The sequence below is a fragment of the Aegilops tauschii genome, chromosome 7 (assembly GCF_002575655.3).
Source record: "Aegilops tauschii subsp. strangulata cultivar AL8/78 chromosome 7, Aet v6.0, whole genome shotgun sequence".
Lineage (NCBI taxonomy): Eukaryota > Viridiplantae > Streptophyta > Magnoliopsida > Poales > Poaceae > Aegilops > Aegilops tauschii.
The window spans coordinates 53,344,166-53,356,237 of record NC_053041.3 but is presented as its reverse complement, the minus strand read 5'-3'; the positions used below and the strand labels follow the sequence as shown (position 1 = coordinate 53,356,237).

The 12,072-nt window shown below is 42.6% G+C and overlaps 2 protein-coding genes across 2 annotated transcripts; both read left to right on the top strand.

The window, feature by feature from the left end:
• Positions 1-327: 327 nt before the first annotated feature.
• Positions 328-7,538, top strand: LOC141026787 (uncharacterized). Its single transcript, XM_073503641.1, has 11 exons — positions 328-451; positions 537-626; positions 723-827; positions 929-1,012; positions 1,139-1,312; positions 2,611-2,760; positions 4,001-4,126; positions 4,226-5,146; positions 5,233-5,258; positions 5,340-6,446; positions 6,567-7,538. The coding sequence occupies exons 1-11, from the start codon at positions 328-330 to the stop codon at positions 7,536-7,538; spliced, it is 3,879 nt and encodes a 1,292-aa protein (XP_073359742.1).
• Positions 7,539-7,661: 123 nt separating this feature from the next.
• Positions 7,662-8,582, top strand: LOC109784396 (uncharacterized). Its single transcript, XM_020342987.1, has 2 exons — positions 7,662-8,198; positions 8,283-8,582. The coding sequence occupies exons 1-2, from the start codon at positions 7,662-7,664 to the stop codon at positions 8,580-8,582; spliced, it is 837 nt and encodes a 278-aa protein (XP_020198576.1).
• Positions 8,583-12,072: the final 3,490 nt, after the last annotated feature.

The window sequence follows — 12,072 nt, the reverse complement described above, 5'->3', positions numbered from 1 at the left end:
GAGTATTTGAATTTAGTGAGCATCACTGGTTTGCTTCGAGTGTCCCTTAGATGTCCAGCATGAGTAGATAAAGACATGCTAAGACAGACTCACTCATTAAAATTAGTACAGAAAACAAATTGTAGTTCATCATCAGTTTTAGTTGTCTTGGCTAAACATCAGTTAATTCAAATATTCTTCCCATCAAGCAATGATCGTTCATTAAATGGATCTTTTTGGTACCTTAGGTGCGTATGGGGAATTCAAAAAGTACGGCAGGTGAACATCAAACAGATGAGGACGTAACTACATGTATGATGCAGTCCAACGTAAATTCGATCACATGCGATGCGTGCTTTTCTGACAGCGAAATGTGTTGCAGTCCTTAAGAAAGGGGTAATTGATGATGAGTACAACCCAAACACCATGCCCGTATCTGAACATTTTGACGATATTTACGTGACGGAACCAGGTATAATTCAGTGTGCAGATTACTTATATGTGTTGCCTAACACAAAATTCTTACATGCACAAACTGTCGGCATTTTGTGTTGCAGTCCTTACGAGCGTTGAAAATGTTGAAGAATACAATGCAGGCATCATACCCGTAGCTGATAATGTTGACGATACTTCCACAACAGAACTAGGTATGAGACTGTGTGAGTACTTCTTGGAATGTTGCCTACATCCTATGCTTCCTTTGATTCATTTGTCTTGTATTCATCAACATTACAACTCTACAGATGGTTCTAAATTGCTACGTATTGATGATGCTCATGATTCTTCGTTGTCCGCTCTGAGTAATATAACACTGAATTTTGGCACACCTGTAGCGCAACATGGAAATGGTACTGACTCAGACTATTTCATGTGACATGAGTAATAATATTTATGGGTGTAATCCTTCATGTACAACCTAACGCAATTTGAGTTGATTTCTAATTTGTAGGGCAAGAACCTTTGAAATTCAGGATGCTTGAGTCTTTTGAAAACAATAAGGATAATACGACTAACCTACAGGATGAAAATGAAGGTAGTCTCCAAGCATGCCTACCCACTTTCCGAACCGCCGTTTTTGGTATAGCATCGGTGAGGTTTACTCAGATTGACGAGATGACCTGTACGGGATTATTGTTTTATCCTTTTATTCACACTGCAGAGGACACAACTTGCGAGCAGAAGGCAACGGGATCTGTATTTTTTGAACGGAAGAAATCCGCTGATCAAGCTAGGGAACAGTTCAATGCACAGAAGCGCGCAGCTTATCGGAAGAAAAAAGATGAGGATATGGTCAGGTTACAAAAGGATAATCAGCCTTCCCTTCCAAAGACTGGTAAGTAGTTTGGCGTGATTTTTCTGACTACTCTTAGGATTACATAGATTATTATTTGAAAGGGCACGGTATGCGAAGAATTCGTTATAGTAACGTAACTATATATTGCTCCTTAAACTCTCATATATGTGGTACGTATGATAGACCATAGGGATCTTATCAACGCGTGGAGGCGGGCATCTTATCGCACAAACAAGTCAGATTGTTTAAAAAAATCAAGAAGATGGGCATAATGTTCATCGCCGTTCTCTATGTGATATCACCAACGTGAAACAACCTTCATATGTGATTCCAGGTATATTGTTGGTACTTTCGCAATGTTCTGCGTTATATGTGCGTATTACATAAGTGTACTAGATCAGCTTCTATTTATCTTATTTTTACTCTCCGCATTTATGCCGGAATACAATAGGAGATGAACTGATGGTACAATGCAACAAAAACGGGTCGGATCATATGCTTGGGCAGCTAAACAAACACACACGAGACGATCTATGTCCCCTTCGTATTTCAAGTAAGTCTATTTTATCTTACATCCGTACATTCATATGTTTCTACGGCTCCAGCTAAACATTCCCATACGAGACGATATTCGTCCCGTAATTGATTCAATAACATCTGGTTCTGTCATTTAAGTTTATACTAACCAATCATTCCCATCGGATAACCCAGGTAGCTCGGACTATACATCAATCTCGCATAATGATGCGGGATATCCTTGTAGTGGTACGGACACTTCTGGTATGATTTCTGCGAATGATATACAAGGTAATATGATTGGACCTAATCCAATTTCATTTCATATCAAATTATGTTGTTTCCTTTGGTTTTTGAGAGAATGGCATGAATGTCACCAGTAAATGACTTGAACGCCAACAAAGAAAATACGCAAAAAACAGAAGAAGAACGCAAAAGAGACCGTAGAAACGCCCTAAGGAGAACTACAGATCGGCGGAAAAAAGATCTGCGACTCCAGGATGAAAATGCACAGACCCTTAATTTATCAGGTAAGCTTTAAAAGTTTTATTAATTATAGTCAGTACCGCGGTTAATGTCAAAACCTTTGAGATTGCAATATGTATTGATTACTTTGCTTAAGTAGACAACCCAACAAGCTTATTTTGGTATACATCATTCTCGCATGATGAGTCAACATTTCCTGCAATAGCTACTGTCACATCTGGACTCATTAATGACAATGATCTACAAGGTAAACAAATTGTGGGTACTGAAGTGTCAGTTGCTGAGTTGGTTATGTTTTGTTATCTAAAAATTGTGAGTGTCCTGATTGACTTCAGATTTAATCTTGAATGACACCCAAGAAACAAATCCAAAAATGGAGGAAGAACTCAAGAGAGACCGTAGAAACGCCATGCGGAGAGCTACATATCGAATGAAAAAAGATCGGCAACTCCAGGATGAAAATGCACATGCCATTAATTTATCAGGTGAGCTCTAAAAGTTATATTAATTATAATCAGTACCACTACTCTTGTCTTAACCAGTGACTTGGCGATATGTATTGACAACCTCTGTTAACAAGACAACCCATCTATCTCCAACTATACATCATTCTCGCATGATGAGTCAACATTTCCTGCTACAACTACGGTCACTTCTGGTCTCATTAATGACAATGACCTAGAAGGTAATCATATTGTTGGGACTCCATGATCAATTAAGGGCCTGTGGATACATTATATTTTAAATTTTGTGAATGTCCTGAATGACACCAGACGTCATCTTGAATGACGCCCAAGAAACAAATCCAAAAACGGATGAAGAAATCAAGAGAGATCGTAGAAACACCATGCGGAGAGCTTCTTATCGGAGGAACAAGGATAAGCTTCTCGAAGAGGGAAACAAACGTCCACTTTCATCATCAGGTAAAATATTACCTTGAGTTTCACCATGTCTGTTACATTTTTGTTGTTGCTCATAGCAAAATACTTTTTAGCGACCATCATGCTCGAAGCGTACAGTTAACGGTTCATCTTAATTCACATTGTTTGTATTTACGTTAAATTAGAATATGTATGATGACACTGCCTCCATACGTCTTAATATCAAATAGTGTTAATTATTTTTGCAAGACATTGTTCAACCAGCCCCCCGCCCCCAATAGCTCGAGCTATATAGAAATATTGCAGGAGGAAGCAACATTTACCCCTTCAACATTAGACATGTCTGGTGTCAATCATGATAATGATCTTGCTAGGAGGAAATGTGATAATGAGCGGAAATGTAATTTAACAAACGAGCAAAGGGAGCAGATAAACGAACGTAGCCGAGCTTCTTATCAGAAGAAAAAGGAGGAAGTAACGGTTGATGTGAGACAAAAACAGAATAAAAAAGTACGAGAGAAGCGGATGGAACGCCGGAAAAGCATGTCAGTAATTGAAAGGGGGGAGTCAAGTGCTCAAAGGAAGGCCAATTATGGCAGAAGGAAAAACACCCCGTGCAACGAATCCATCGCTATCCCCCGTCCAGACCTGGGAAACTCAACCTCTCAATGTCCGGCATTCACCTGCCGCACATCACCCGTCTCTCGGGCCGTCGGAGATGATTCATCTGATGGCGACCCTCCAACGAACATGCCGAATTACACTGTCCGTACCGATGGTATGAATGTACTATTGTCACTTTTCTTATGCTAATTATAAGCAACCCTCTTGTAACATGATGAAGTCTACTGGCACATTCGCCACGATGACAATGCAGAAGACATCGATGTATTCCTAAGCGACATCATGGGCGATGAGCCGACAGGTCCCAATTTGATGGACGAGGAGTACTACATGTTTCGCAACCAAGGTATGGTCAACTCTGAACTAGCACGTCGTGTGGCTTTATTGTAGTTAGAATTATGTGCAGTTTTTATCTTGAACGTGATGTTTCAACAAATGCCCGTAGGATCCGATAATGACAGCATGGATGATGAGAGCGAAGCAACCATGACTGGTGGTAATCCTAGCGAGATTGATCCATTTGACTTTGTCTACTCAAAAATTCCAGACAACACTCACATCCTGAAACTCGCCGCAAACTGTGAACACTGCAAGGCCAGAAAATTTGAGTCTGAGAATGACGGGTTCTGCTGTCGCAATGGCCAGATCGAACTTAAGCAACCGGAACCAGTCCCAGAGTTGATGAGGCTATGGTCCAGCATGGATGCAGATTCTAGACATTTTTGGGAGAACATACGGTTCTTCAACGGGCATTTTGCCTTCACAACCCTTGGCATCAGCCTTGATGAAAACTACACAAACATGAAGTCTGGGGTGTACACATTCCGGGCACACGGCACCATCTACCACAATGTGCATTCGTTCGGGCCTAGCTCCCGTCCTGAACATCTGCAGTTGTACTTCTATGATGACGACCCAAACCTTAATCATCGTAAGGCGGCGACCAATCAATTAGACCAGGATGTCGTGAAGATGTTAGTAGACATACTCAAAGAAAACCCATACTCCCAGCAATTTAGGAGTTTGGGTGCACACAAGGACAACCTCGATGATTATGGGATAGACCTAAACACCGATAAGAGGCTTGACCAAAGAAGATATAATAGACCGCTGTCAACTGAGGTTGCTGCAATTTGGGTTGAGGGCAGTGACCTAGCCAAAAGGCTTGACAGGAGGATAACGCTTTGTGGTAACAACAACGAAAGGCACAGTATACGTGTGACCTCCGGAGCATATGATCCGTTGTCTTATCCCCTATTTTATCCAAGGGGGGAGCTAGGTTGGCACCCAAAGCTACCTAAACGTAATGTTCCATGGGAGGTTGTACAACATCCTCAACTGGGCCATGATGATAAGGAGGACGCAGGTATGTCGTTTGTGTCCAATTTGGTTACAAATAATATATTATTTCTCAAAAGTATCCTCATTTTCGTGGTACTCAATCATGTGCAGAGGGGAATAGAAGGTTATGCGTCTCCGTTAGAGACTACTACTGTTACATGCTGCAAACACGGCCTGCAATCTTCAATCCCATACTCTGTGGAGCACGCCTGCTGTAGCAATGGGCGGTCAACATGTACATCAAGATTGAGAGTTGTCGGTTGAGGTGGTACAGGAAGAACCAGACGCAGATTCGTGCCGACTTGTATAAAGGAGTTGTTGATGCGATCACATCGGGGGAGACGAGAGCAAGCGCTGTTGGCACCCGAATAGTTCTCCCTGGAACATACCCTGGTGGCGACCGCGACATGAAGAAGAGGCATATGGATGCCATGGCAATTGTCCATACATACGGGAAGCCTGACATCTTCTTGACCATGACTTGCAACCCTAAATGGGAAGAGATAACAAATGAGTTGCTTCCTGGTCAGACGGTGCAAGACCAACCTGATATTGTGGCTCGCGTGTTCTACGGCAAACTAGAGGCTATGAAATACATGTTGTTCAAGAAGCATATCCTGGGTGTTGTGGTCGCTTACGTTTACGTAGTCGAGTTCCAAAAGAGGGGCCTCCCCCATGCACATTTTCTGTTGATCATGGATTCAACATATAAGCTTGTCGTCCCGGAGCAGTATGACCGACTAATTTCCGCAGAGCTCCCAAACAAGCAGAAGTATCCGGAATTGCATGCATTGGTGGTAAAACATATGATGCACGGACCCTGCGGTGCTCTCAACCCGAAGAATGTTTGCATGCAAGATAACGAATGCAAGTGCAGATACCCGCGCTCGTTCAATGAGAACACAGCACAAGGCAAGGACTCATACCCAGTTTATCGGCGTAGAGACGATGGAAGCTGTGCTAAGGTCCGAGGGAAAATGTTGGACAACAGATGGGTTGTGCCTTATAACCCTTACCTTCTGCGGATGTTCAATTGCCACATCAACGTTGAGGTCTGCTCTAGCATAAAGGCCATCAAATATCTTTACAAGTACATTTACAAGGGCCATGATAAGGCTTCTTTCAGCATCGACCAGCCCGATGCCGATGGTAACATCGATGAGATCAAGAGATACGTTGACGCAAGGTGGGTCACCCCTCCGGAGGCTATGTGGAGGATATTTGGCTTCCCACTTTGCACCAATTACCCGCCTGTCTTGCAGTTGCCTCTTCATCTCCCAAATATGCACAGGGTTGCATTCAATGCGCAGGCTGACTTGAAGAATGTTGTCGCCTCCGAAAATGCTTCAAAATCCATGTTAACGGAGTATTTCAAGGCTAACCAGGAACACCCTCGGGCTAGGCATATATTGTACAAGGATTTTCCCGGAAGCTTCACGTGGTAGAAGAAAAAGAAGTTTTGGAAGCCTAGGGTCGAGCGTTTTCAAATAGGTCGCATCGTGTCTGCCAATCCTGGCGAGGGGGAGCGATACTACCTGCGTGTGTTTCTAAACCATGTTACGGGCAAAACATACTTCGACGACTTGCTCACCGTGGACGGCGTGCTATGTGGGAGCTTTAGAGATGCTGCTGAAAGGTTGGGACTCATCGAGGCAGACAACACGCTCGACGACTGTCTTACTGAGGCTGAGCAGTGGGCGATGCCATGTTCTCTTAGGAGGCTCTTCGCAACCATCTTGGTGCACTGCGAGCCAGGCGACGTGCGCGGTTTATGGGATAGGCACCTCGAGCCTATGTCAGATGACTATCGTCGAACACGCACGTCCCCGAACGAGGTGGAGCAGATGGTGTTGCTTGACATTAGGGGTATGTTGCAGTACATGGGTAAAGACATTGTTGATTTCGCTCTTCCAAGCATCGATGATGCGTTTGACCCAACCGAGGGCGAGGCAAGAGAGGTCATCGAGGAATCAACCGTTGAGTTTGACGTGGATGACACTAAAAATGCATCTTCCCTGAACTTGGAGCAGAGGGCCGCATACGACGAGATACTAGCGGCTGTTGAACGCGGTGATGGGGGTGTATTCTTTGTTGATGGCCCTGGAGGTACAGGAAAGACCTTCCTATACAGGGCGATGCTTGCCAAGGTGAGGAGCGATGGCAAGATTGGTATCGCTACCGCGACGTCGGGCGTCGCCGCTTCTATCATGCCTGGCGGCAGGACTGCCCACTCGAGGTTCAAGATCCCATTGAGTTGCGATGATGGAGCCTCGTGCAGCTTCACCAAGCAGAGTGGGACCGCCAAGCTGCTAAGGATGGCCTCATTGATAATATGGCACGAGGCCAGCATGACGAAGCGACAAGCGGTCGAGGCATTGGACAATAGCATGCGCGACATTATGGGAATACGCGACTGACCCTTTGGAGGAAACACTGTTGTTTTCGGTGGGGACTTTAGGCAGGTGCTTCCGGTCGTCAGAAGGGGGTCGCGGGGCCAGATAATTGATGCAACCCTCCGAAGTTCTCATCTATGGAAGGGTATGCGGCAGCTTCGGCTCATCACCAACATGAGGGCTCATAATGACACGTGGTTTGTAGATTACTTGCTAAGGGTCGGCAATGGCACTGAGGATGTCGACGATCAAGGCAACATACTACTCCCTGAAGACATCTGTCTGCCGTCTACAGGCGAGGTTGACGACCTGGAGAAGCTTATTGACCACGTGTTTCCGAGTCAAGATGACAACATGTCTGATTCGAATTACATGACATCTCGCGCAATCCTTTCCACGAAAAACGACAATGTCGACAAGATAAACATCCGCATGATAGAGCGTTTTCATGGAGATGAAGTAATCTACCATAGCTTTGACAGTGCGGAGGACGACCCATATGGCTACTACGCTCAGGAGTTTCTGAATGGATTGACTCCTAACGGTCTTCCTCCGCATGCACTCAAGCTAAAGCTGAACTACCCTGTCATACTTCTAAGGAACATTGATCCAGCTAATGGACTGTGTAACGGCACTAGGCTTGTTGTTAGAGGTTTTGAGAGGAACACCATTGATGCAGAAATCGTGATTGGACAACACGCTGGCAGGAGGGTCTTCCTTCCTTGAATACCTCTCTGCCCATCTGAAAACGACATTTTTCCGTTCAAGTTTAAAAGGAAGCAATTTCCTATAAGGCTTAGCTTTGCTATGAACATTAACAAGGCTCAAGGGCAGACCATCCCGATTGTTGGTGTCTACCTACCCAATCCTGTGTTCTCTCATGGTCAGCTCTATGTTGCTCTGTCTCGAGCCACCGCGAAAAGAAATATAAAGATACTCATTCAGAAGGAGAAGCCGAAGGAGAAGGCCAACAAGCAAAAGGAAAATCCAAAGAAGCGAAAAAGACCGACCATGTCCTTACTGACGTCGATGAAGAACATCGTCTACAAGGAAGTCCTTACAGGCTGAATTCCGGTCTTAATAGACCGGCAGGTTTTGTAATGACAGAGCATTTACTCTTGCGATGGTCAAGATTTTCTTTAATTCTTTTTTTAGATATATCTTTTTATTTGGTATTTTGATAGTTGGAGGTATACTCTATTTAGTTGAGCTACTAACTGCATTTCAATAATCATCCGTCACATTGGCACCATCATCGTTGTTATAGGTTTTCTACTATCGCAATGTTTTTGGGAATGAACATGTCACACAGCGTAGTATTTCATGTGTAATATGTGATTCAGATATAATGATTGGCATGATAAATATCTAGAACATGCAATGAAACTCTTGTATTACGGCAAGTGATCATATCCGTTGTTATTATTTTGGTATTTTGATAGTATGCTTGAATGTAAAATTATTGGCATCCTTATTATCCCTGTATTATTCTAATAGGTCGGAACTATCAGATTATTATTGGTCTGAATTATAAGACCAACACACGCAGAAGGGGAGCTATGATTATTAAGCTACTATAGTGCTCCATAGTACATGTGAGTGCCCGTGCGTCAAATAATCTCGCTGCCAACTTAATCTCATCTGGTGCCCACACATGATCATGCATACAACTGGAAGATACAAATACAGACTTTCGTAGCTATCTTCAAGTACTTTCAGATTCATGGTGGCTTGTTATGCAGGTGATGCCCTGCCTGAGCACCTTAGGCTTTACCAGCAAGACCAGGCTACGGGCAGGTCATATAATTTCAGACATTCAACATTCTCCATGTATGCTATGCAAATGGTGATGTTGTGTGATGCACGGATGCTGGGGCGTGTTAGCAGGTCGGCGGGGCAAAGGCATTCTAACTGATGGTTGATAGGAAACCCGCCCGTAGTATAGTTTAGGACTCAGTTTTTCCACCTTCTAATTCTGGTAATTCAATTCATAGGTTACTAACTTTGCTTTAACTAACAGCCGGCATAGTGCCATCTATGAATATATGAACAAAACAAAGTGGTAGTCTTTTAGTTGCCCTAATTCTCCTTGTGAAATGCTTTCTGAATGTCGACGGTTGTGTAGCTTTTCAAGACATATTTTGCATATGTACTCCTAATAAATAGTAAAATGCTAGCCTGCGTACTTGCGAATAAGTTTAAATGCCCGTGCGACTCTGGAGAATGTGACAATGCACATGTCTGATCGCTGAAGTGTGCAATCTTTGGAAAAAAGTTAGACTACTTGTACTTTCACGCATCTAAACTAATTATTTAACACTTCAGAGCAAGTTTCATATTTTTTCTTGCATTGGTTCATTTACCTTCACGAATTTTCTACGGATCTAAGAGAGCTCAGACCTAAAAATTTGTACAAGGCTGCATTAATCTAGGACCTGGCGAGGATGGGTTCAGCGAGCAAGCATCCTTTCATGGATTTCTGGTCCATGAGAACTTGTTTTCGGCTGATATCAAGCATACTGTGTTGTGGTGCCGTAGCGGGACAAGAAGGATTCGACTTAGAAGGAAAGCAGCGTCAGGAGGCTGTCAGTGGCGAGATGGTGCATTTTCTGCCATTTTCTGAGACCATTGTTTCCATCATGCTAATTCTTAATCGCTTCAATGAAGTCTCTTCAATATTACTATACTTTCTGTTTCAGGGAGGAAGCCTATCATTCTGGTTTCATTTTCTGCATATTTGCTATGTTCATGTTATCTATTCTCTTCCCCACAATCCGGGATTTTATTGTACTTCTTATTTGCTGTTACCACCGCTTGTGATCTATAAATGGGTTAAGCATATTTGATCTTATTAGGAGTTTAAGAAATAAAATGGAAAAGGAAATTACTATATATATTGACATTTTTAGAGCGAGTGAAAAAATAGTGCAGATAAATATTGATAGTTATTTATGGAATTTCCTAAGGTGGTTCATATGACCATACCTGGAATATTAAGAGTGTAACAAAAGAGGACACTAAACCACCAAGCGTAGATGAATGAGGTGACAACGACTAGCCCTAAGAAACAAAGAAAAACATGCCCAGAGAGAATCAGTACTCAGGTATATTGCAGTGCCAACTAAATTGGCATTACTAATACATCTGCTTTTCGAGGTTTTGACATTGTATAAATACTCGGTGTGTGTGCCGGAAAGCTATAGTGATATTGTGTAAAAGGCAAGAGAAATAACATCCATATTGCACAAAATGATCCATTAGTCATAACTTTAACCAGTACTTTTGAATGCGAAGTAGCAACACACAGGCTTTCCAAAGTCTATGCCATTAGCAAGAAACTGTTAAAAGGATGAATATTAAGTTTTTGTCCTACTATTTATCTTCTGCATGTTTAAAACATAACAAAACCGGAAAAGGAAATAACTTAATTTTAATATTGGCAGACTTATTAGTATATATATCCATAATAAAAGAAGCCAAAATCCCCATATAATATCCTGAAACAAATAATATATTATCGGCAGACTTAGTATTTATTACGGCAGGTGATCATATCCGGTGTTTATATAATGGCATGTTCGGTGTTTTTCCTTGTAAAGTACTACTGGGTTGATCACGCCGAATCACAACTTTCCTTCCAATACGTTATAGTATCCAATCTCCCGGTGTGGCCTACCATACGTTCATTGGGTTTCCTAGTTTGGCCATTAATTTTCCCTTAATCGGATTTGCTTATAAGGAAAGTTAAATCCTGCTTGTTCCGGTCAGGAAAGGGAGACGTATATAATAGATATATAATCCGGCGTTTATTTATTTGCCCAGTGCAGTAAGGAATAAAAATAATTGCTTGTCCGTTTATTAGCAAGGTTTTGTAATGGAAACATGCAAAGATGGAAGGATAAGTGGCACCTTCCAATCCATACAACATGCTAATGCCTCACCGACCTGGTGCCAGACAATTCCCTTCCGACACTCATATATATGGTCCGGCTGTGAGTCCACCATTGTCCAATGCCCCCTCGCTCGCTCATCCTGGTGCTAAGACGACTTTCTGCCCGCGGTAATGGCTGCAATGCCGATTTTTGATGGAGTGGACGACGCAGTCGAGTACATCTACAACTACGTCATGGTTTCCTCAGACGAGGAGGAATTAGAGTTTGTTCTGGCAGACCTAAACTCCATCTATACTTTATTTGCACTTGTTAGCTGCAGATCAGTACCATTATAGTTTGCATTATCGGCTTCTTATTTTAAACCCGAGTAAAAATATGTTCTTTCACCTAACCATGGCGATTAGTTGGTCACGTTCATAAGTTGTTGCATGCATGTACTGGTTAGGATCATGCTATCCTTTCTAGGTCCATAAGGTTCTTAAGATCTAACGCAGTGGTTGCAAAAAACTGGCCATGCGCTAATATTATCCTTTTACATTACGCCATGATAGTACCATCCACAGCACATTATTTTAAACTACAAATTTTCTTTGAACGGTAGTATATTGCAACGGGTCCTGGTGCATGATACATGTACCATCTACATATTTTTTCATAACTGTAAT

Excerpts from the sequence above, each read along its gene's own strand:
- LOC109784396 (XM_020342987.1), top strand. The coding sequence starts at position 7,662 with ATGCGGCAGCTTCGGCTCATCACCAACATGAGGGCTCATAATGACACG. Across the intron at positions 8,199-8,282 it reads ACACCATTGATGCAGAAATC|TTTAAAAGGAAGCAATTTCC; the intron begins GTGATTGGACAA and ends TTTCCGTTCAAG.
- LOC141026787 (XM_073503641.1), top strand. The coding sequence starts at position 328 with ATGCGTGCTTTTCTGACAGCGAAATGTGTTGCAGTCCTTAAGAAAGGG. Across the intron at positions 452-536 it reads TATTTACGTGACGGAACCAG|TCCTTACGAGCGTTGAAAAT; the intron begins GTATAATTCAGT and ends TTTGTGTTGCAG. Across the intron at positions 2,761-4,000 it reads ACATGCCATTAATTTATCAG|TCTACTGGCACATTCGCCAC; the intron begins GTGAGCTCTAAA and ends AACATGATGAAG.